Raw genomic sequence first — 24,758 nt, forward strand, 5'->3', positions numbered from 1 at the left:
GGGGGGGGGGGGCTGAAGCCCCTCAACCCCCCCCCCCCCCCCGGCTACATGCCTGATGGGAGCTAATATTTTTCCAGATCTTTGGCCTTCTCTGCTAAAGAGTGGTATACCTCACCAAACTAGAACTCCAATGATTGTTGCATCGAGTCATAGTGCTTTAAGTGGTGTCAAAGTGTGAAATTTTATAGTACAGAACCAGCCATAGTCAAAGTTTTCAAATGTAATTCTCTACTTAAGAAATGCTTGACAGTCCCAATTCCACAGATGTCATATGGTGCTTATTCACAGTCCCACACTAAATATCTCAAAATTTTAATTAAAACCAATTTATTGTATAAAGTTCAAGTGAACATACAACCATTTATTGTGGACGTTCAGGAAAAGTTCAAAAGACAATAGAATAAAATAAACACCAAATTAAATCACCATCACATTAGCTGAGGTAGGGCTCCACAGCCACCTACAGACTCGCAAGAATTCTGATCCTGGAAGACTATTCTACTCGGCCAACGAGGGATCGCCTAAGAAGAGGAAAGCCGAGGTAGTATCTGCTTGAAACAGGGCCACTCATAAAGAGGAAGCTACAAAGTTCCCTGCTATCCCTGCTTTTTCCCTTCAGCTCAAAATTCATCATGTTCTTTACCTCAACTTATTCCAGTTCAGAGTTCATTTATTTATAAATAAAACTATTTATATCCCACCCTATATCGCAAGACCTCAAGGTAACTTATAATGGAATCAATTTAGGACAATAAATGACAATACAAATAATTTTAAAAGATGAAAATATACTGCAACTTGTATCAGTTAAGGTTAGATAATTTAAAGTAGCTAAAACTTTATAAAACGAGGTATGGTATCCAATGGCGTCCCAGTGGCACAATGGGTGCCACCCATTGTGCCACTGGGGACCGGGGTGAGTTACCATCTGGGGACTGGGATGAGTTCCCATCTGTCAGCTCCAGCGTCTTATTGGGACACGAGAGAAGCCTCCCACAGGTTGGTAAAACATCTGGACGTCCCCTGGGCAACGTCCTTGCAGACGGCCAATTCTCTCACACCAGAAGCGACTTGCAATTTCTCAAGTCACTCCTGACACACACACAAAAATTGTATCCAATAACTTCTGGAAATGAAATATATGTACTGATGCACCAACTTAATACAACTTTGTGATGGAAGAGGATCAGTATAAATCAGACTTTTGAAATTCTGGGACATTTTTGTCAGGAATCATGTTGCCTTGCTTTTGTTTAACCTTTCTACACTACCATGGGACATTTTAGTCCCACAGAGCTGTTTTTGTTTCAGCATCTACACAGAATTAGATCTACAAGATACTAATTATACAATAAAATCAAGTTAGAACATTGTTTTTCCCCTAATTTTTCGATGCCAATGTACTAGCATAAAAAATGGAACACTTTTAAGCAAACCATGTGCTTTTGTTGTTGGTGGGTTGCCATTATTTGGAAGAGATTTTAATTTCTTCCACTGGTAGAGGGCACAGCTTTGAGGCCAGGAAACACCCCTGCAATATAGGAAGTATGTGTTTTATTTTATCCAGTTTTTATAGTTTCTGTATTTTAATATTTGTGTGAGAAATACTTGATGTCAATACTTGACAGCATTTCGCAATTATTATAGGAGTGAAAACATATCTCATAATTTACAAAGTGCAAGGTTATTTAAATCCGATTAGTTTATTTAAATATTTGTTTATTGCCACTCAGCCTACTAGAGCTCCACAAATAAAGTAAAAGGATTTTCAAATACTTTAATTTTTAAACAAACAAAAGTTCCTTTAAAATTAGGGGTGTTTTTTTATTAAAAAATTAAACCCACATAATTAAAATGGTATCAAATCTCAAGATTGATTGTAAGCACCAGGCTTTCCACACAATTTAAAGACAAACCTTTAAAAAAGAAGACATATACAATTATGGCATGGAAATGTGGAGAGATGTGTCACCAATAAGAGCCCACAACAGACCAGAAATGCTTCAACGTCTCCAAAAAGCCATAAACAAAACTCCAAAAGCAATGCATACACTACAGCCATCAAGAAGTAGATGGCTGCAGTGATGGAAATTTCTGGAAGTCTCTGTTGTCAGCCTAAGCATTTTCATTAAAAAAATAGTATTACAAACCTAGCTGAATTAACTCACACGATCACGGATGCTGTAATTTCCAGATCAGGATATGGTTCCTGATGTTTTCACAACGTTCTTCTTTCATCATTGTATAGTTCCTAAGTCAAGCACAGGGCAGCACAGCTGAAGCGCTGTTTACCTACTGAAGAGTAGGTAAAGCAGGGCCTCCGAAGGTAAACATTATTGCTTTCCCCCAAGGATATGGTTTGAAACTATACATTGTGAAACTATATTTCAAAGATGTTTCCACTGTGAAAGAATGAGCGTTGGGCATTTTGGACCTCATGTAAACTATGGTTAGCAAAAGACAATAAGTGAAGGAAGAAAGATTGCTCAAGCACATGAAGAGAGGAGGGTGCACATAACTCTTTTGGCCATTATGTATGAATGGTAGTCATGAGTGTTTCCATCAATGTTCTTCTGCTGATGGGACATTTTCTGACCTAATAAGGCTTTTGTGAACAGAAATAAACAGAAGCAATCCTCTATGCGCTCACTGCTTTCAAACTGTGCCCAGATAAAATAGTCTGGCTAGCCTTTGTGACAGTCCTCCAGGGTTGAAAATGCTGTTCTTGAACTGCAGGTCAGTAAATGGAAAAACAAGTGCCATTCAGGATTTGATCCTGGATGAGCATACTGACCTGGCCTGTAATACAGAGACCCGGGTTGATGAGAAGGGGTGTAATCTCTCTTAGTTCTGTTGCCAGGTTTTTCTGTGAAAGCATCAGGAGAGATGTGGAGGGCAGGAAGGTGGTGTTGCAGTGGTCTATTGTGATTCCATCTTTCTTACTAGGTATCTCATCCCACTGTCTGCAGAGTTTAAGGGCACATACTTTAAGGTGGGTAGCCAGGACAGAATATGGATCCCGTTGGTATCCCACTCTTTTGTTGTTCATTCGTTCAGTCACTTCTGACTCTTTGTGACCTCATGGACCAGCCCACGCCAGAGCTCCCTGTCGGCCGTCACCACCCTCACCTTCTGCAACGTCAAGCCAGTCACTTCAAGGATGCCATCCACCCATCTTGCCCTTGGTCGGCCCCTCTTCCTTTTTTCTTCCATTTTCCCCAGCATTATTGTCTTCTCTAAGCTTTCCTGTCTTCTCATTATGTGGCTATAATACTTCATCTTTGCCTCTAATATCCTTCCCTCCAATGAGCAGTCAGGCTTTATTTCCTGAAGTAAGGACTGGTTGGATCATCTCGCGGTCCAATCTTGCTCTCTCACCTGCTCCACTCACCCTGCTACTAAAAAGTCTCCTTTCCTGAACTAGCTGGGGTAGTCTTGGGGCTGGTTTTGGAGTGACTGGAAACTGTTGGAGTGGCTCAGGATTTGCAATAATATCAAACTCAAAATATTATCTGAATTTAAACTATTTGGACAGAAATGGAAAAGAATAGCGCAGGATCACATATGTTGACAAATGGTAGATTTGTGTGAAGCCCAAAGATTGGATCGACGAGAAATCAGATAAAGGAATTACAACTATGGCACCCCACTCAATACTAGGCACACTTTGGTGTGGAGGAACTTTCCATAGTTCCATTTTATGGACTGATTATTACCTGGTCTGGTTTAGACTTACAGGAACTCAGAACTTCTACACAGGTGAAGGACCAATTACAATGGTCTACCCATGGAGATGATAAATTCCTGATGATCCTTGAGATTTTTCCTGTCATCTTGGTGGGCTGTTGAAGCCCTGGCTGACCTCTGGAATGAGGAAACAGCCAGGGTGGTGGATAAAATCGCTTTTAAGGAGTGGAGCCAAACCAGCCCCTTGGTTTTCCAGGAAGTTGGTGGTGATGAAGTGGATGAGGCGCCAGAGGTACATGGTGAAAAAACTCAAAACTAATCTGACTGGACATGACTTATTTGAGGGGCTACTCTCAGCTATGCAGACAGCAAAGAAATCATTTTGATACCACAACTGCATCTGCTAAGAACAACCCATTGGGGCAGTTTCAAATGGTCAAAGAACTATTTCACACTGGTTCTTAAGGGGCAAATTCTGACCAAGCAACATCCTGTTGTGAAATGTTTATATGGCAAATTGCATATAAAATCAATTAAATGTGTTTCTACTTGAAAGTTATAAGTGATACAGTTCCAGATAATGTAACTTTGGCTCTTGTTTGACCAGTGTTGTACATGAATGGGAGGTTTCTTTTTTTATGTTTCTCGAGGAAAAAAGCTATACAGAAGGTTCAAGAGATCTCTACTTCGAAAACAACTTCTGTAGTCCTGAACGAATTGGGCTGAGGAATGGAAATCTGCAGCTCCGAGAAATTCATGTATTCTCTGAGAGAACCAAAATCAGATGAGTTTGCATATATTTCCAATTTGGTTTAAAATTTTACTTGTAGCTTATGAAAATTCATCATCAACATGAATAATATACAGTCAGTTCTCTACATTTTTGGGACTGAGTTTTGAGTATTTGCTTATTCACTGATTTTATTAATGTGTTCTATCTAGGTATTGCTATGTCTTCAAGTGTAACTCTGACAGAAGCTGACCATAGTTGTGTTGGAGGGCCTAGAGATTCCTGGAGAGAACAGATAACACCTTTTTGGGTTATCTAGGTTCCTCAGTGGGATTCTACAAAGTGGAATCCACAACATGTGAGTGTGGAAAAGAGCAAACCACAGACTACCTACTGCAATGCAACCTGAGCCCTGCCACATGCACAATGGAGGACCTTCTGGCAGCAACACCAGAAGCACTCTAAGTGGCCAGCCTCTGGTCAAAGGACATTTAATAGAATACCAATATCTGCAAACTTTGTGTTTTGTTTGTCTGTTTGTTTGTTTTTAATGCAATACAACTGTTTTGGTTTGCTCCTCTTATGATAAATAAAAAAAATAGTGTGATTCTATGGTCAACCTTGTTTTGGGGATATCAAGATCCCTAGGGAGATGTTCTCTCAGGAAACAAACAGGTTTTTTTAAAAAAATGTAGGTTTTAAGTTTTGCAGAACTCTTGTTCCACTAACCCCAGGGAATGTGGAGGGCTGACTGTAAAAAATGCACATGCACTTTAATAGTATTTGCCTACTTATCAACATATCATGCTTTACTGGTTCACACTTGTTTCCAAAATGTCACTCAAAGTGGAAAACAACAACACCGAATAGCATATCTGAATAAATCTGATTGTATTGCACAGCAGTCTGTATCCATCATATCTGTCAGTTCAATGTACGCTGGAAGCATTAATATGACCTACGTAACTTTATTGTAGTATTTCCCACCCATATCCCCCAATACCAAGCAGGATTATTTTCCAATGTAACTTTTTATGGCATGTGAAATATGTGCTACATGCCTCAATATGTCTCATTAATTTAAAATAAACATTTTAAGTACTTTCAATCATCCTGATTCAAAGCTCAAGGGCATCAATGAGCAGAATTCCTGTGTCTGCCTGTTCACTACAGAAAATGAACACAGTAGCCCTCTCCAAGTTCCTCCTTTGGCAAAGAGTTGAATTAGGGAAAAGGCAAATTCGCTCTTCCCTTTTTCCCTTTTGAGATATTATTTTATTGTAATAACAGTTTCATTTTAATGGTGTAGTGTAAAGAATACTCACAACTTCTGTCACCCTCAGCAAGACAAAATGGCACAGAACACAAAGATACTCCTCGAGAAAAATTGGTGATGCTCAAGATAACCTTTTTTTGAACTTTGGAACTTAAAAATAACTCACTTGTTTTTCACACAAAAATATTTTCTGCAAGTTTTTCTTTGCATAAATGATTTTTTTTCCACAAAAAATCCAGATGTGTAAAAAATAATTTAAAAAATGAGGAAAAACTCTTGCCTAGTGGGGGAAAGGCTTTGGGGGTTATTAATTCTTGCATGTGAAAATGCAGTAAGCAAAAAAATTATAACCTTATTTTATTACCTTGTAAACATAATTTTGAGCCTTGAGTTTATGTGTCATGTTTGAAATACCACAAATGAAATAAAACTGAGTTTGTATATTGTTTAAATTTTCCCTCCGTCCTTTTTAGGTGGATTTCAAGAAACAAGAAAAGAAAAATGAAAATCAAGAAGCAAAGGAGACTAAGTCATTCAGACTGCATCCTCTACTTACCGTGGTGACTCATAACTTGCCCAGCAGCTTCTAAACTGACATTCTGAAGGTAGTTGTGACAGCGTTCCTTGTGTTCCTCCAAAGAACTGCGTTGTTTGTAGCTTCGTCCACAGTAGTTACATTTGTGAGGTTTACCAACTATGGAAAGAACAGAGGCTTTATGTTAAATTGGTGGGGCTAGCATGCTTGCCAATGGTGTCTCGATATTACAAAAATAGAATAAGAAAACATCTACAAAAACTATTCCATCCTCTAACCTTTGCTCATTTATTTTTTCTCTAACTCACTGCACTACTCTCCTTGCAGGCATTCACCCACACCTTGAAAATAACAGCTGCAAAAACACCCAATGCAGGTGGACAAAGAATACTGAGAAACGTTTTCTGTGCACCGACAGGGAAATGTAGTTGTGCATCTTTTATTCCAAATAATCATGAGAGAGTCCAAGAAAAACACTGAGCAAGAAGGGACAAATTATCTTTCAAAACAAAGTGTACACAATGATGACGTCAATTAAGGAAACTCTAGAAAAGTGGGGTATTATACCAAAACTAATATACTAGATATGGCATTGGTTAGCAGTGTGGCTTCATACTCTATATCAGGGGTCCTCAAACTAAGGCCCGGGGGCTGGATACGGCCCTCCAAGGTCATTTACCCGGCCCTCACTCAGGGTCAACCTAAGTCTGAAACGACTTGAAAGCACACAACAACAACAACAATCCTATCTCATCAGTCAAAAGCAGGCCCACACTTCCCACTGAAATACTAATAAGTTTATATTGGTTAAAGTTGTTCTTCATTTAAATTATTGTTTTTAAATGTTCTTGTTTTGTTTTTGTTTTTTTGCATTACAAATACGATATGTGCAGTGTGCATAGGAATTCATGTGTTTTTTTTCAAATTATAATCCGGCCCTCCAACAGTTTGAGGGACTGTGACCTGGTCCTCTGTTTAAAAAGTTTGAGGGCCCCTGCTCTATATGAACATGGTTTAACATCTCACGGTTAATGATGGATTAGCATACACTGCGAGTTCTTTGTTAGAATTTCTTCTACTTGCTGTCCCTTTATGTCATCAAGGTACTGTCCAAACTACACCACAGTAAAAGAAAAGAAAAGAAAAGACCCACAATGTATTTATGGGAAAAGATAATCCCATTTGTATGATTCCCACCAAGGCTCTGGATTGAACAGTCAAATGGGAGTGAAAAGTCCATTTCTTCCCATCATTTTAGAAAAGTGTATTTGAGAAGGCTTACATGAGGCCAAGCCCAAACAACAAATTACAATAAAATCAAACCAAAAACACAAACAATAAACAACAACAACATAATTACATAGAACATGTGAAAACATAATAATATAAAATTACAATAGGCACAATCACAATGACAATGGGTGGGCTACGTGTAATGGTTAAAAGAGAGACTGGTTAAAAACCAATTAAAACTCAGGCGAGATAAGAAAGAAACAGATTATTTGCGGAGGAGGGCTCATTATAGTGGTGTTTGTGGAATCAAGCTTTCCCACAAGGGGGGGGTGTACTTCAATGACAAAACATTGATGCACTAGTATGAGGATGTAAACCTATTCATCAAAAGCGCAGCGGAAGAGCCAGGTTTTAAGGTTCTTTTTAAAGGTTTCTAGGGTAGGGGCTTTCCTAATTTCTCCAGGTAATGAGTCCCACAGTTGGGGGGAAAGGCTGTACTTTAGAAAAAAGCCTTATATCACAATGGAGTATTGCTCTTCATATCCTTCCATGCAGAGTGACAATATATTGGCTGGCTAGCCAACCATCAAGGTAATCACAAAGGATGGTTGTTGGTTTGTTTAAAGAAAACATATGATGTCTCAATTCTTATGCAATATGCCTTGATTGTTGGGTAGCTGCCAACACAAGTCACTTGGAGTCTCCTTGTGGAGAGAAAAAGCGGGGTATAAACATAACAACAACAACAACAACAACAACAACAACAACACTTTCCTCCATCACAGATAAGATGAACGAAAAGGGCAGGACCATTTTACCACACTGCACCAAAAAACCTTCAAAACGAAAGCCTCCTTTTCAAAGTTAATTGCATTTTTTCTTCCCTTGAATATTTAAAAACAACAACCAAAGATGTAATATCATATTTCTCTTGTGCTTCCTGACATTGCTTCATTATATGATACATTCATGGCAAACTTACTATTGTTCTGCTATTATTGCAATTTTCCTGCCTCGTGGTATAAATTCCTCTGCCCCTTTATATTAGGCCACCGCTCTGTCTTGTCTTGCCTTTTGAATCTTGCCAAGATTTGAACCGCCAACCTTTTGGTCAGCAGCTCAGCGGTTTAACCCACTGCACTACCAGAGGGCCCAAACAAACGAGTACTGACATAATAATCCCAAATAAACCCAGATATGAAAACAATATTAGAACCTAACATCAATAGATATGATTGTGTGGTCAGTATCATCAACAGATGATATGCTGATGGAAAGCTGAGATTCATAGTTCCTTATATTGCAAAAGTTGGGTCACTATGTACAGGAGCTTTAGATTACATCACCTCATTTTCATATTTCAATGCAAGATGGTACCCCCTGCCCCCCAGCTTCCACTTAACATCAAGGAAAATGTGGGCTATTTGCCAACGGCTTGAGGGCCACAGTCTGAAAGCAAATCTTGGTTTCTTTGGGGCATCTTGCCAAGATGTTTGTTTGAACTTGCACCTTCCTTGAGAGTATAAAGCTGCCTTTTCGATCTATCCTCATGCCATGAGAAAGTCCCAGCTAAAAGAAATAAAAATTGGGATATTATTAAGGAAACATGAGAACCTGTTCTTATCAATAAGCCCAGACCTTTTTTTTACAGCTCTGTGAAAAGCAATGGGAACGTGAGGTCAAAGTCTGACTTCAGGAGCACTGCATTCTCAAATTAAGAATTCATTAATATAGGAAGAACTCTACTAGTTCAAGAAAGATACGTCTAGTTCTGCCCTGTCTTCCTACAGTGAGAAGCCAGCTAAATACATTCAAAATGCCCACATAAAGAAGATGACACCCATAGCATGGAAAGTTACTTTTGAAAGTTACTTAAGAGCTAGGTAAAAGTGTAGTCAATTATTTTTACAAGTAAATACATTCAAGCCTCCATTTATCCGAACCAGAGCACTGTCAGAAAAGGGGAATCTGTTGAAAAGTGGGACCCAGGGCTGCTGAAAAATGTATATAAGACACTATCTATCAATTTGAATTGGTGCACTAAATGTATGGAGTCTCACTTATCCAACCTTCGCTCATCCAACATTCTGTATTATCCAACGCAGTCTGCCTTCTGCCCGGATCCACAGCTGTTTCAATACACTGTGATGTTTTGGTGCTAAATTTGTAAATACAGTAATTACTACATAACTTTACCATGTATTGAACTGCTTTTTCTGTCGATATGTTGTAAAACATGAAGTTTTGGTGCTTAATTTGTAAAATCATAGCGCAATTTGATGTTTAATAGGCTTTTCCTTAATCCCTCATTATCCAACATTTCCACTTATCAAACATTCTGCCGGCCCATTTATGTTGGATAAGCGAGACTCTACTGTATATGCAAAAGTACAGAAAAATTAACAAAAGCTTTAATGTGATGCATGTGATACACTAACACATCTATAGTATCTCAATGGGCATTTTAGTAGTTTTTTTAGGTGACATGAAAATGATGTTTTATTATTTTATCTATGTATGTGTAGAATAAAGCAACTAGGCAATATTGACATGAGCACAGAAGCAGCTCTGCAGCTCTGCAATTTCTTAGGATAACAATATTCAACGTTTCCTTTAAAACAAGGCACTTTCATGAACACTTCTACTTGTCAGAACTATGAGAACAAAAACAATACTTAAAAATGTCAAACATTCAACGAAAAATGGCAAATAAAAATATCCCATGATTCCAATAAGAAGAGTTTAAGGGGAGGTTAAGAGAACTTGTGAGCACCGTGATCTTGAGTACCTTGCTACAAAAGAAAGGGATAGAAGAAATATGGTAAAGAGCTGGTGCTCATCCACTCTAGAGCAAGTCCTTCTTTTTCCTCTTTTAGCACAAAAGTAACACAGGACTATTAACCAGATTTTTCTGTCCTTATACATGCTAGAATGTCCCTTATACATGCCAGAAAACGAGATTAGTACAACAGCTTGTTACCACGCTTCAGCATCCTCCTTCCCACCAAGAGCAGCACACTTTGACCCTTCCTTCCCCTACTGCAGTGGTTCTCAACCTGGGGTCCACAGATGTTTTTGGCCTTCAACTCCCAGAAATCCTAACAGCTGGTAAACTGGCTGGGATTTCTGGGAGTTGTAGGCCAAAAACATCTGGGGACCCCAGGTTGAGAACCACTGCCCTACTCTGTTAAATTCAGAATATTTTTGAGATGTTTGAACTGATTTTACTTGTGTGCTGCCCCAAGATCCTGTGTTATATAAATATTTTCAAAATAAATAAAAAGGAGTCAAAATGTGATATGCAAATTTTGTTCCCCAAGATTATAGGTAGAATAGAAATGCTTTTTTTTTTGGGGGGGGGGGGGTTGTAATTTAAAAGTTATTCTCAGATGGACTTCTAACATTTGTTAACCATATAAATCTTAGATGGGCAACGGTCTAATGGTGTTGAAAAGGCAAACTCTGCTCTCCTTTCTTTGTTTTAAACCTGAGTCAAGTGGAATTGAAATCCTTCAAACAAAATGTCCTCCAACAGTAGAACAAAATAAATCCCAGATTGAGAAAAGCCTTTGCAATGGTGAAAAAAAATATTTTAAAAAATACTAAAATTGCTCACTGCTTCCTTCAAAGGACTGAGATTGATTCCAAATTGAAGTAACCTTGCATTGGATTGTGCTATTACTGTAATTCAGATTAATTTTTTTCTTTGTTTTTATCAATTTAGTTGCATTTTCCCTTGTTTGAGGCTGAGTCATACAGGACAAAAGAGCCGGCCTGGTTTCTAAGGTCTTCAAATGTTTGTTTTTTTCCTTCTCTGTTCTCCCTACCATCTAAAATGAGTCGCAACATAACATTAAAAAAATTAAAAATATATTTCTAAAGTTTCATGTGTTTTAAAGCTTTAAACCAGGGGTCCTCAAACTTTTTAAACAGAGGGCCAGGTCATAGTCCCTCAAACTATTGGAGGGCCGGATTATAATTTGAAAAAAAGCATTTATGAATTCCTATGCATACTGTACATAACTTCTTTGTACTTCAAAAACACTTAAAAACAATACAATAATTAAAATGAAGAACAATTTTAACAAATATAAACTTATTAGTATTTCAGTGGGAAGTGTGGGCCTGCTTTTGGCTGATGAGATAGGATTGTTGTTGTTGTTGTGTGCTTTCAAGTCGTTTCAGACTTAGGTTGACCCTGAGCGAGGGCTGGGTAAATTGCCTAGGGAGGGCCATATCCGGCCCCCGGGCCTTAGTTTGGGGATTCCTGCTTTAAACCTTTCTGGGATACAATTCCTAAGATAAATCCAATGTGAGTCCCTACTAGAGTTTACCCATTGAGATCAATAAGATGAATGTATGCAGTGATCCACAAATCCATTTATTTCAGTGGATGCAGATTAGCAGGGAATAGGTTTAGGTTAGTCTATTTTTTAATAAATAAAATAAAAATAATTTGTTTCAAGGGGTGCAGATTATTTATTTCAAGGGGTATAGATTAGTTGGGGCTAGTATTTGGTTAGAGTGCTTTTTAATATACGAAATGAATGCAGAATAAAGTAAGACACTACCTATGAATAAACACTAAAACCACAGTTCTGTTTAGTAAGTGGCACAGGACTTCAGCTGTGCCTGTAATGAAATGAAATGAAATGTGTATCTCCACAGTGTACACTGGATATGCCCACAAGCTCTATAAGACATATTATTTGGTTAATCTATTCCTAGCATCTACAAGAACCAGGACCAATGTTTGGCAAGAAGGAACAGGTTTGTGGACAAGCAGGTTTTTCTGACTCACCTGCATGGATCAATTGGAAAAAAATAAAGAAACAGAGGGTGTGGAGACTGCAGACAAGAGAAAAATCACAGGAGAATGAGTAAGGGTGCTGGCATGGAGCTTTGCTACACCACAGAGTTCCACACACGCCAAGTCTCACAGGCTCAGCTCTTGAACAGGGCAAGGGGAATAGCAAAGGAAATAGGGAGAAGGGCAAGGGCCACTAAGAGAAACTGTATGTGGCGTATTTGGTTAGGCATTTTGAAAAGTAGAACTTCATACCCATAGAACCTCATACCCATATGTCCCATACCTCAACCAGATACTGATCTGAAACCAAAGCCTGGACATAGGGCTCATCCAACCAACAGGAAGGGTGAAATGATCAACCCAAACAGCAAAGAATGGAATGAGGGATAGCAGTGGAAAATTCCTGGCTTTTCTGACAGGATTCCCTGGCTGTTCGCTTTCCTTGACGAATAGTCAGCTGTGTTGGGCCTGCTTCAAATTAGCCTGCTATCTCTATTCTGGTTGAGGACACTATCCAATTGTTATTAGCTTCTTGCTTTCTGCTTCAGGCACTAACAAATTTTGGTCGACAGTTGTCTATATGCTTTAGAAATGTGTTACATTAAACGACATCTTAAGCATAGGGTAATCTCCTTTATTGGTTCATTGAGGCCAATATAGTCAACTCACAGTGGCTTTTGGGGATTTTAGCATTCTTTCTTGACCCTATCTAGAGATCCCTATCATAAGATCCCACATCTTGACACATCTAACTAAGCGATATTGTTTTGGTTGCTGTTGAATACATCTGTGATATCAGTATGTAAACAGGTCTTGCAGAGACTGAGGGCTTATCTACACTGAAGAAGACCTACAAGGACCTCTAAACACCTTTGCAGAAGCATACAAGAAGTGCGGCCTGTCATTGAACATCGAGAAAATCAAACATCGAGCCAATCCCTCTGCAATGCCCGAAATACAGCTTAATAGTGTAACATTAGAAAATGTTGACCATTTCTGCTACCTTGGCAGCTTCTGGATATCCAAATGACATCCAGGAACATCCTGCCCATAACAAGGAATAAAATTGGGTTAACCTGTTTTTACTCAGTATTACACAAAGTCAGGGGGTGCTCCAAAGGTTCAGCTCCACACGTAGGGGGGGGAGGGATGTAGACTGCTGAACTGGCTCTAATTCTCAACCTGTGGTCCCCAGGTGTTTTGGCCTACAACTCCTAGAAATCCCAACCAGTTTACCAGCTGTTAGGATTTCTGGGAGCTGAAGGCCAAAACATCTGGGGACCCACAAGTTGAGAACCACTGCTTCAATTGTTGCATATACTTTTGTAAAATAACTCTGTTCACTCTGTTGCATCTATCAACATCAGATGCTTCTGAGAAAGTAAACTTAGTTGATGAAATCTGATGCTATCAACTTCAGTCTCTAAAGATATAGCTACATTGCAGGATTTTAGCAATTTGACACCACATTAACTGCCATGGGACTTGTTTTGTGAGATATTTTTCCTTCTCTGTCTGAGAGTTCTGGTGCCACAAATGTAAACCACAGGATTCCGTGGGGTGGAGCGATGGCTGTTAAAGTGGCAACAAACTACTACAATTTTGGAGTGTGGGTGGGAAGAAAGATTACAAGGTCTACAACAGGGGTCCCCAAACTAAGGCCTGTGCACTGAATGCGGCCCTCCAATATCATTTACCCAGCCTGCGCCCTAAACTTTAGACTTAGGGTTGCCTAAAGTCTGAAATGACTTGAAAGCATACAACAACCACAATCCTAATTAACTTGACTATTTCTTCAGCCAAAACAGGTCTACACTTCCCATTGAAATACTGGTAAGTTTATGTTGGCTAAAATTGTTATTTGTTTCAAATATTGTATTGTTGAAGGCTTTCATGGCTGAAATCACTAGGTTCTTGTGGGGTTTTTTTCGGACTATAGGGCTATGTTCTAAAGGCATTTCTCCTGACATTTCGCCTGCATCTATGGCAAGCATCCTCAGAGGTAGTGAGGTGACACTACCTCTGAGGATGCTTGCCATAGATGCAGGAGAAACGTCAGGAGAAATGCCTCTAGAACATGGCCCTATAGCCTGAAAAAAACCCACAAGAACCTAAATATTGTATTGTTCTTTCAATTTTTGCACTACAAATAAGATATGTGCAGTGTGCATAAGAACTTTTCAATTTTTTTTTCAAACTGTAGTCTCGCCTCCCAACAGTTTGAGGAACTGTGAACCAGCCCTCTGCTTAAAAAGTTTGAAGACTCATGGTCTACAAGATCTCTTTGAATATTAATATTTCAGACTAAGACAGCTATGTTTCTCGGAGGAAAAAAGGTGTGTCCTTTGTTGGATATCCATTTTAATGCTTTCAATTTCTTAAAGTCGCCCGCAGGCTGGGAAGGAGAGTATATAAATACAGTAAATCAATCAATCAATAAATAAATTCTTGGTTATTAAGTCAATTCAAGATTATAAAATGATGTTCCTATCAGCTTACTCAGAGGCGGCCCTAGGTAATTTCCAACGGTAAGCAAACAGTATTTTGGTGCACCTCCCCCCCCCCAACCAATCATTGATATATATTTTCTGTTCGTCGTGGGAGTTCTGTGTGCCATATTTGGTTCAATTCCATCATTGGTGGAGTTCAGAATGCTCTTTGATTTTAGGTGAACTATACATCCCAGTAACTACAACTCGCATATGTCAAGGTCTATTTTCCCCCAAGAGCACCTCAAGAGCGCCCCTGGGCAAAATCAACTATACTGCAAATGCTTACTTGCGTAATGGGTTGAGCCGCCCCTGAGCTTACTGCCATATTTTTCTGCCCAAACTTTAGAGAGGATAACACTTTCCTCAACCCAAATCACAGGCCACGTTTCTAGCAGATGAAACACGTAACAAATGAAGATTGCTGCAACAGGTGAACAAATGAACAGAGAAAGATGCAAACATGGAAACATTAGATAAGTATGTAATTCACAGTGCAGATCTTTTTCAAAACCATAATGCTGATTGTTTACTTTAGACAACCACTTTAGACAACCACTCTAGCAGCTCAAACGCAACTCATGGGCTGCCATTATGTAATTATTATGAACTTTTTTTTTTGAGAAAAAAAGTTGCTCCTTGTTAATAGGCTGTGTAAGAAAACCTGTCTACAGAAATGTGGATATTTATTTTTTACTCTTTATTCCTGCCAGTAAATGGTAGAAAAGGGATCAATGCAGACAAAGCTCCTGATATCCAATCCTCTGTAGGTCTTAACTGAAGTTCTCACGTTACTTGGGGAAACTATTCCTATAAGAAATATTGGATTTTTCTGTAGAAATGCATTTGCTGGCATCATCAAGGAGGGAGACTATGTTTTTTGTGGCTATAGGGCTTTGGGGCAAAGAAAGCATATTAAATATATCCACCCCCCAAACTGGCATTTTGCATTGTCAGTTGTAGGGTCATTTTGATCACTGTGAACAAATAACTGGGAATTGAAACAAAGCATAGTAAAATCTCTGTATCCATGGGAATGCATTCCATGGTTTTGTATGGATATTTATCCCCAAAGAGTGAAAATAGAGTGTTTACTATCTCACCCACAAATTCATGCCTGACTGCTGCTTTCTTGAGGTGTAAGGAAGATTCACCGGCTTTTTTGTGTGTGTCAGGAGCGACTTGAGAAACTGCAAGTTGCTTCTGGTGTGAGAGAATTGGCTATCTGCAAGGACATTGCCCAGGATACTCCGGATGTTTTCATGTTTTACCGTCCTTGTGGGAACCTTCTTTAATGTCCCAATATGGGGAGCCGGAGCTGACAGAGAGCTCTTCTGCGCTCTCCCCAGATTCCAGCCTGCGACTTGTCGGTCTTCAGTCCTGCTGGCACAAGAGTTTAACCCATTGTGCCACCAGGGGCTCCTGATTCACTGGCCGAGGCACAGATTGCCTGAGTTAAGCTCCCCAAACAGTTATCTCCCCATGTGCCAAATCCAGTGAGAAGCCCAGTTTGGCTCCTTCTCCCCACTAACAAAACAGTCCATCTGCTTCTTCAGCCAAGAGAAGTATGGCAGCAGCCCTCAGATTTGGGTATCAGGAATGGGGCTGCAATCAGGGCTCAGTGTGGACAACCTGGTTCCCTACTCCCCCTGCCTTTTTCTGCCGATGCTCTGGCAACAAGATAATGTGTGAACTAGCAGCCTGTTGCAAGGATGAAGGCAAGCAAATGGTAAGGAAGGAAGGATCCCTGTCACCATGATTATGAGTAAGTGAAATCAGGGATACTAAAAGGAAAAGGTGTAACAGATATAGTAAGAATCCATAGTTTAGACGTGTGTATAAGTGGTTTCCACCCTTGAAACACTCTCCAGAACATCTTTGCACAAATCTCCTACATCAATAAATGAGGGAAAAAAGAGTGTCCTCTTACACTATTATCTAGAATACATCAACGTCCAGGCCACGTTGGGGGGAAAAAAGCCCTCTCTCAACTGAGAACAGACACTACAAGGCTGGTATGTGTGCTTTTTGCATCATGCTGCGGGGTAACATATTTGTTCCTAATTTACCTTAGAGTTCCTGAAGTTCATCTTTCTGAACCCTAGAAAGGTAGTTCTCTGACTCAGGTGTTTTCAAAATTTCTCTGAAGGAAGGCCTCAAGGCTTGCCCAATCCCCTCTCGTGTGGCTGCAACCACTTGCCCTCTTATGCACCTGATCAATCTAGGGTGCTTCCAGACAGTGCAAAAATCCATACCAAAGCAGATTTAAGAAACCCACTTTGGCATGGATCCCTCCTAAAAAAGCAGGCTTTTTTTGGGGGGGGGGGTGTCTAGATGCCATCCCAAAGCCCCCAAACAACCCTTAAAATTAAAAAAAAACTTGCTGGGCTGCCATTAAGCTGGTCCTTTGGTTCTCCTGCATGTAGAAATGATGCACCAGGATATGAGGGGGGGGGGATTGCTCCTTGCCACCCCTCTTCTCCTGGCATTTCATTTCTACATGCCAGGAGGGCTGCAGAGCCACTTTAATGGTGGCCCAGTAAGTTTTATAATTTTAAGGGTTGTTTTCGGGGGCTTGGCCGTGCGCACCATCCTGCAATTTTGGCCTCCAGGAGCCCATAAGTGTGTGATGATTGTGGGAACTCACCCCTGGTTAATTCCAGTTGGAATTAATTCCTGGAACTACCCAGGTGTGAGTCCGCACAGGCCTGATACCCCATTTCAGGAAGGCCCAGATCTAATGGGGTATCTAATTAATTCGGTTTCACCAGAGGCATCGTTTGGACGCCTCCAGTGAAATTGAGATAGGTCTCAATTTAAAGGCCTGTCTGGATGGGCCCCTAATTGCAGCTATGTCAGGCTTATTTCGGTTACTTCTACCCCGCCCTTCTCACCCCAGAGGGGGACTTACTGAACCTTGGTTTGATTTGAGATCTTAACAACTGATTTGTGGGTTATGTCCTCTGACACTTGTTTTAATTTACTATTATGAGCCATCTTAATCGGGGTATAATTGGGGTATAATTTTAATTTTTTAAAAAAGTGAAAGTCCTGCTACAAATATGATCCCATAGTCCATTTTGGGGCTATAACTCACAGAATCTCTCTCATGCTGACTGGAGATTCTGGGAATTGTAGTTGCCCCAAAGTAACACTTCCTAAATTGTGTCCCCCTAATACTAAACCTACTACTTGGTTTAAACTGAGCCAACTGACAACATTAGCCCAATGGCAACTTTCAGGGTATGGCAAAACTTTTGTGTGTGTGTGTCAGGAGCAACTTGAGAAGTTGCAAGTTACTTCTGGTGCAAGAGAATTGGCCGTCTGCAAGAACGTTGCCCAGGGGACACTGGGGTGTTTTGATGTTATTCCATTCTTGTGGTAGACTTCTCTCATGTCCCTGCATGGGGAGCCGGAGCTGACAGAGGGAGCTCATTCACGGTCTCCCTGGATTTTAATCTTTGACCTGTCGGGCTTCAGTCCTGCCGGCACAAGGGTTTAACCCACTGTGTCACCAGGGACATTGCTGGCGATATAGCAGTGGAATATTGAAAAGACTGAGATCAACGACTGCTGAAAAATCTTTGGAAATGTTACCTCACTACCTCTGAGGATGCTTGCCATAGATGCAGGCGAAACATCAGGAGAAATGCCTCTAGAACATGGCCCTATAGCCCGAAAAAACCCACAAGAACCTAGTGATTCCAGCCATGAAAGCCTTCGACAATACTTTGGAAATGTTGGTGGGAACTGAGATGAACCAAACTCACTGGACTGATACATAACTCTGAAAGTAATTATTCACCATATTTCACACTTCTCTCAAGTTTGTGATGCAGTTCTCCACTCAAAGGTGTTCAAAATGGAGATAATAAATACTTCAGGATAAAAATGGTTTAAAATGCATGCTTTTCTATTTTGGGATTCAGTTGGACAGCAAAAACATGTCCAAATTACTTTTAATGTTTGAAATTGTATGCTTTATTTCAAAATTATATTTTAGATTTTTAAAGGCTGTTTTAAGTCTTTTTGAAAATCAATTTAGATAGATAGATAGATAGATAGATAGATAGATAGACAGACACATACACATACAGAGAGAGAGAGAGAGAGAGAGAGAGAGTTTTAATTGCTTTCATTTGATAATCTTCTTGGGGGCTGAGCGGTAACATGTGAAATAAAGAAAGAAAAACAAACAGAACATTTATCTGGTGAGAAAATTTATTTTAGTATGGCCTGACTTCCATATCCATGGGAGCAGTATCCACAGTTTCTTTAATCCATGTCCTGACCAAAAAAAAAAAAGGAAACTCAAGGGATTTTCAAGATCCTCCAGCATGACTCTGTGGTATTGCTTATGTGTTTTAATTGTTTAAACTATTTTATAATTTGATGGGGTGCGTTTGATTGTTATATCCACGCGGCATTGAATTTTGCCGGAGTTTGTAAGCTGCCTTGAGCCCCCTGAGGGGTGAGAAATGAAGTAAATAAATACATAAATAAATACCTTTGGGCCAGAAGTGTTTCATTTCAAAAGGATGCACAATTAACTGTGGTTTTGCATAATGTCCATGCTAGGTCCAGAAATGTAACCGCCATGGATGGACTGTGCAAACTGGAATGTGGCTGTTTTGTTTTTGTTTTTTTTGAAAGATTGCTTAATGCATAAAGAGATTTACAAAGGGACACATTCAAAATTCACAGCACCATGTGTTTTGCAAAGATCCCTCCTCCACCACTTTGTTCAATCATCTTGATCAGCCATCTTGATCAATATGAATATATGGATTGGGACCTTTAAAAAGTTCATAGAGCTGCTTTACTTCATAAAAATTTCTGCCTGCTGCAGAAATCCATCGACAGATTTGTGAAGTGTACGGTGATACTGTTATGAGTGAAAGCAAAGTGCGTAAGTGGGTACGACAATTCAAAGATGGCCGTGACAACGTCCATGATGAGGACCACTCCGGTCGCCCTTCTTTGATTACAGACGATTTGGTTATCGGAGCAGGCGACAAGTTTTTATGAAGAGGGTATTTTAAAATTGGTTCAGAGGTATGATAAGTGTTTGAACAAACTTGGCAACTATGTCGAAAAATAGAGTGAAGTATGCACTTTCTGAAAATGAATTTACTTTTTTGAAATAAACTTTCGTTGTGTACTTATGTTCCAACGGACCTTACTTAAAAAATACCCCTCGTACATGCTCTCAAATGATACATAAACAGAAAAAGCCAATGATCTTTGCCTTTCTTCTGATAAACCTTAAATCATGTATGTGTGTTAGTCTCAAAGAAAGATGTTTCCTTGAATTTTTTTTTCTCGCCATCTATTTGTAATCATTGTATTTAATCTGCTTGCGCCAAATAAACTGTCTATGTTTTTTGTACCTATCTAACACAGGAACCACAACTCAACATTTAGTTAAGGAGATATAAATCTCTTCCTCTGTTACACATGGCAGAGAGTCTTGTATGCCTTGCCTCAAGTCAGCATAGCACAATTATGCAAAAATGTGTGCAAGCAAACACTTCCTGTGCAACCCATTTTGCAATTTGTGCAAATTAGCCACTCTGAGAAGGAAGAAGGAGCAGTGACAGGACCACTTTGATTAAAGAAAGAAATGAAGAGTGACCAGAGGGCTTAAACAGAGTAAAAAGTGGCTCCCTAAGGTGGAAAACCTTTAGTATAAAACTTGGTGAACTTTTGCATACAACAAAATATAGGTATGTGGGTAGTGTCAGTTGAAATTCACAATAGTTTCAGGATCAAGTCCTAGTGCTCATTTGGTTTTCATTAGGAAGCCCAGTTTATCAGGAGCACCCTAGGTTACCACAGAAGTCCAATACATTATCTGTAGTGTGGTGCATCAGTCAAGCTACTTTGGATACAAATAAGGTTGCAGTAGGATCTAATGACTACAGCTTGAAAGCAAATATGATCAATTCAAATAAATGGGATTTACTTGAATGGATCATATTTAATATGTTTTCTTCACATAATACATATTGTATTCACAGAAAAATACATATGTTTCTGCACAAAAAAAACTATGTGTATGTGTGCTGTTTTCTACACAAAACTATATGCCCTTTTGCAAAGAAAGTATTCTTTCTGCACAGAAAATTTTTCTGTGTAATCTCCACAAATAAATATTTCTTGAAGCATGAGTGATTTGGAACTAAGTAGACATTTTTGCATTCTAATTTAGCAGGGAGACTATAGCAGGAATTACTCATTCTTGGCATTAAGATGAAAATAAAGATGAATATCCCCTATACTAGATGTTCACACATTACTTTATTCCCCCCTATTTGTGACATCACTGTGGTTTCCTGTTTATAAAACTATTTTTCCTAACAGCACCTAGTGATACATAGTAACTGCCCCTCTAGAACTTCCTAGTTTAATAAAAAATAGACTAGTAATTCATAATAAGTGCTATCAACATTACCATGCTTGTGTTCAACATGAGAACATGGAAAGTTATACAGAGTGAGGCAGTATAACTTCTTTTTTAAAAATGTGCGCCATTCAGTCGGTTGAAGACGTAGCGGAGTGCTAGTGGTCTCGTGCGAGAGGCAGGAGTACAAAGTTTTGTCCTGATACAGTTCAGTTGCCATCATGCGTTGGAACAGTGAGGAGTGTGCTTTTGCCATTGAGGCCTACTTTTCGAGCGGATTTGGAGTGGGCGGCCCGCTCTCCAGATTTGGCCCCTTGTGATTTTTTTCTATGAGTTTTTTTTAAATCCCATGTTTCTATGAACCGTCCAAGGACCCTACAAGATTTGAAGACCAACATCCAGGAGTAAATTGCCAACATAACGCCTGCTATGCTGGCAAGAGTCATGACGAACGGCAGAAATCGGTTTACTCAGTGTATGGAGAATGGAGAATGGGGGACGTCACCTACCTAATTTGATCTAATTTGATACGACGTAAAACAAAACTTAAGGTATGCGCCTACATTATAAAAAAAATAAAAAATTCTGATTCAAACAATGGGTTTTATTAAGTTTTGAAAAGAAAGAAGCTATGTTGCCTCACCCTGTACTACATCATATGACTAACTTTTAATCTTGCATAACTAGCTTCTTTAAAAGTATAAACCTGTGGTCCATTGAAAAGAAAGGCATACTAGGGATCTATTAGAAGTAGACAAATAAGCAGTCTCTGTTCAATGGTCCTGAATGTTAAACACAGCTGTAATTTCAGTGTCTTGAGATGGAAAGAATACTGTTCAACCATGGGCTGATTGCTGCTGGATCACTTAGTTTCCTGTTCACTCTTGTTTGCTACGATTCTTAGATTAAGTGACTTTGGGGTTTATTGAAGAAGACACTTCTTTTTCTAAATAAGATAGTTCAAAGTTCAATTAATCCAGGAATTGTAGCAAAGAAGAATTAAAGATACGACCAAACACTCAGTCAGTGGTTCACTGGTATTTCTTCCATCTCAAGACTTTGAGACTTTGTAACTGTGTTTAACATTCAGAAATGTGTACACAAACAGGAGAAGGGCCTACTGAAGCTGAAGAAAGGATTTTTAACCCACAGTATAATCTGGGCAGGGGAACAGTTTTGCAGAGTGAGTGAAAGCAGAACCTCTTCTGACACCTATTCAAAATAACAGATGTAAAATTTACCACAAAACATCACTAAAGATAAAATGTACACAAGGAAAGTCTTCATTTGTTGTTCAACTTCATGCAAAAAAAAAAAATATTCTGTGCCACTTTAGATTGAAAGATCAAAACTGAAAACCAATGCAGACCAACTGTTTTGTTACAATGATGGTGTCCCCCAGGAGCTAGGATCTTCACCTGCACCTGAGCAGTCTGTTCCTTAGAAGATTTAGTTCTTCCTGCATAGCTTGGTATCTTTCCTATACTGAATAAACCACAATTCTTATCTTAAAAACTTATGTTTAGCTTATCACTGAAGGAGTGATCTGTAAAATGAAAGCGGAGCATCCAGCCTAAACATGGTAGAAACCCTTCTTCACTCTATTGTCTATCTTATCAGTAGGAAACAGATCTTTGGGGTTTAACAGCTGGGGATGGGTTTATGACTTTCCACGGCTAGAAAGTAATCTTTAAAAACCTTTCCACTTCTCAAGACCCACAAATCTTCCACTGCTATCCTTCAAAGTCAAGTCTTCACTTAAAACAATGTTGCTTTTAAGAATATCATAACACTTTAAAGTTATTATTTAGGGACAGAAAATGAAAACTAAAATGTAGAATAACATGATCAACCTTTGTATTTCCATCACAGCCATTCAAGGGGCAGTCCAAATGTGTAACTGAAAACTAAGTCCTCATAGCAGCAAACTGCACCTATTTTGAATGTCTGATAGTTCCACATATCACAAGAAGATGGCGTTTAATGCAGATTCAATAGCTTCAACATTATAAGATATGAAAGAGACTCACCGGAGTGTGTCCTGAGGTGTCCAGTGAGGGCATCCCTCCTTCGGCAAGCATAGCTACAGAAGGGACATTTGAACGGTTTCTCCCCCGAGTGTAATTTGATGTGCCTCAGTAGATTCCCCTTTTGTGTGAAGGATGCTCCACACTGGTTACAGTGAAATGGACGCTCGCCTACAAAGGAGAACACAGTGGAGACAATCACTGAGGAAAACATGGCTGATAGAGGTAAGAATCCATTTTACCAAAAGTTGGAGCAGGTACACTAATAAATATGACAAAGAAAATCTAGGAGGGTTGCAAACCTTCCTTCATAAAGCACCTGACAACATATTTAATAATAACAGATCTATCAGCAGTGCTGACAGCGTGGGGCCCTTGAGAAGTCCTGCTTATCATTCTTTCAATTCATTTGCCTGATGGTTCAAGAATTAGACACAGTAAACGTTCATCAGTGGTAGAGTGCATGCTTTGCATGTTAAAAACCACAAGTTCCACCCATGACATTTCTAATTGAAGTTCTTCAGGTAGGTGAACAGCTCCTGAAGACCTGGATATTTACCATTAGCCTCACCTAAGATCTGATTATTATATAGCAAGGTTCATATAACTTTGTAGATTCCAAGAAAAAGTGTGAACATCTTTCAGGGTAGCATTGCATAATGCGAATAGAAATGCTTTGAATGTGACTTTCTTCTTCGCAAGGGGTTGGACTGGATGGCCCACAAGGTCTCTTCCAACTCTATGACTCTATGATTCTCTGAAATGCGGAGCATTTTGTGAAGATACCGGAAAACTTCACAGTACAAATACCTTCACTGATGAAGAACTCAAAACAAGAACCCATTTTTGGTTGCTGGGAAATGTCCCACTCTTCTATATGCATCCACTATCCAACAAAGCGGGATTTCTGTGGCTTTTTTATGACATCACAAACTGTCCTTCCAAAATGCAAAAATACAAGCACCCAAGACATGCATACATTAAACTGCTTTCAGGAAAGATAATTCACAAATTTTAACTGTTGTGGTTTGGGGACCTTCTCCACTTGTTAACTCACAATGACACAAAGTTTATGGAAATAAAAGGATATAATTATTCTGTTAATTTAATTGTTATGTTTGTGGTGGCATCACTTTTTCGCCCATGTCCAGCATTATCTTTAAATTTTAATTACATTTGGCCTACCCATAGATTTTAAAGTGTGTTGTCCTATTGTTAATGTTATTGTTTTACTGTCTTGTTGATTTTAATTGCTTGTATTCCTGTTGTTATTGCTTGTATTGCTGTATTCTGGGCTCGGCCTCATGTAAGCTGCACCGAGTCCCCTGGGTAGCGGGGTATAAATAAAGATTATTATTATTATTATTATTATTATTATTATTATTATTTGTATTTAAGGTAGTTTAAGTGCCTGAGATTAGGTAACACTGAAGTAATTTAGGATTTCTAAACTGTAGATCATTGCAGGATAGTCCTCATTATTGACTCAACACTATTGATGAATTTAAAATAAAAAGTAGGTTTAATTATTGAAAGTTAAAGCAAAATTGCAGATGTAGAACTTAAAA

At 39.2% G+C, this 24,758-nt stretch overlaps 1 protein-coding gene across 8 annotated transcripts in view; it reads right to left on the reverse strand.

Annotated features, from left to right (window-relative positions):
* IKZF2 (IKAROS family zinc finger 2) overlaps positions 1 to 24,758 on the reverse strand; it is a 130,236-nt gene that overhangs the window by 25,213 nt on the left and 80,265 nt on the right. For all 8 annotated transcript variants that reach the window (XM_060781262.2, XM_060781302.2, XM_060781313.2 and 5 more), the window contains 2 exons: positions 23,194 to 23,361; positions 6,250 to 6,387 (listed from right to left, as the gene is read on the reverse strand). In XM_060781262.2, the coding sequence (XP_060637245.2) occupies positions 6,250 to 6,387; positions 23,194 to 23,361 (306 nt within the window). The remainder of the gene's footprint in view (positions 1 to 6,249; positions 6,388 to 23,193; positions 23,362 to 24,758) is intronic.

Source organism: Anolis sagrei, chromosome 1 (genome assembly GCF_037176765.1).
Source record: "Anolis sagrei isolate rAnoSag1 chromosome 1, rAnoSag1.mat, whole genome shotgun sequence".
Lineage (NCBI taxonomy): Eukaryota > Metazoa > Chordata > Lepidosauria > Squamata > Dactyloidae > Anolis > Anolis sagrei.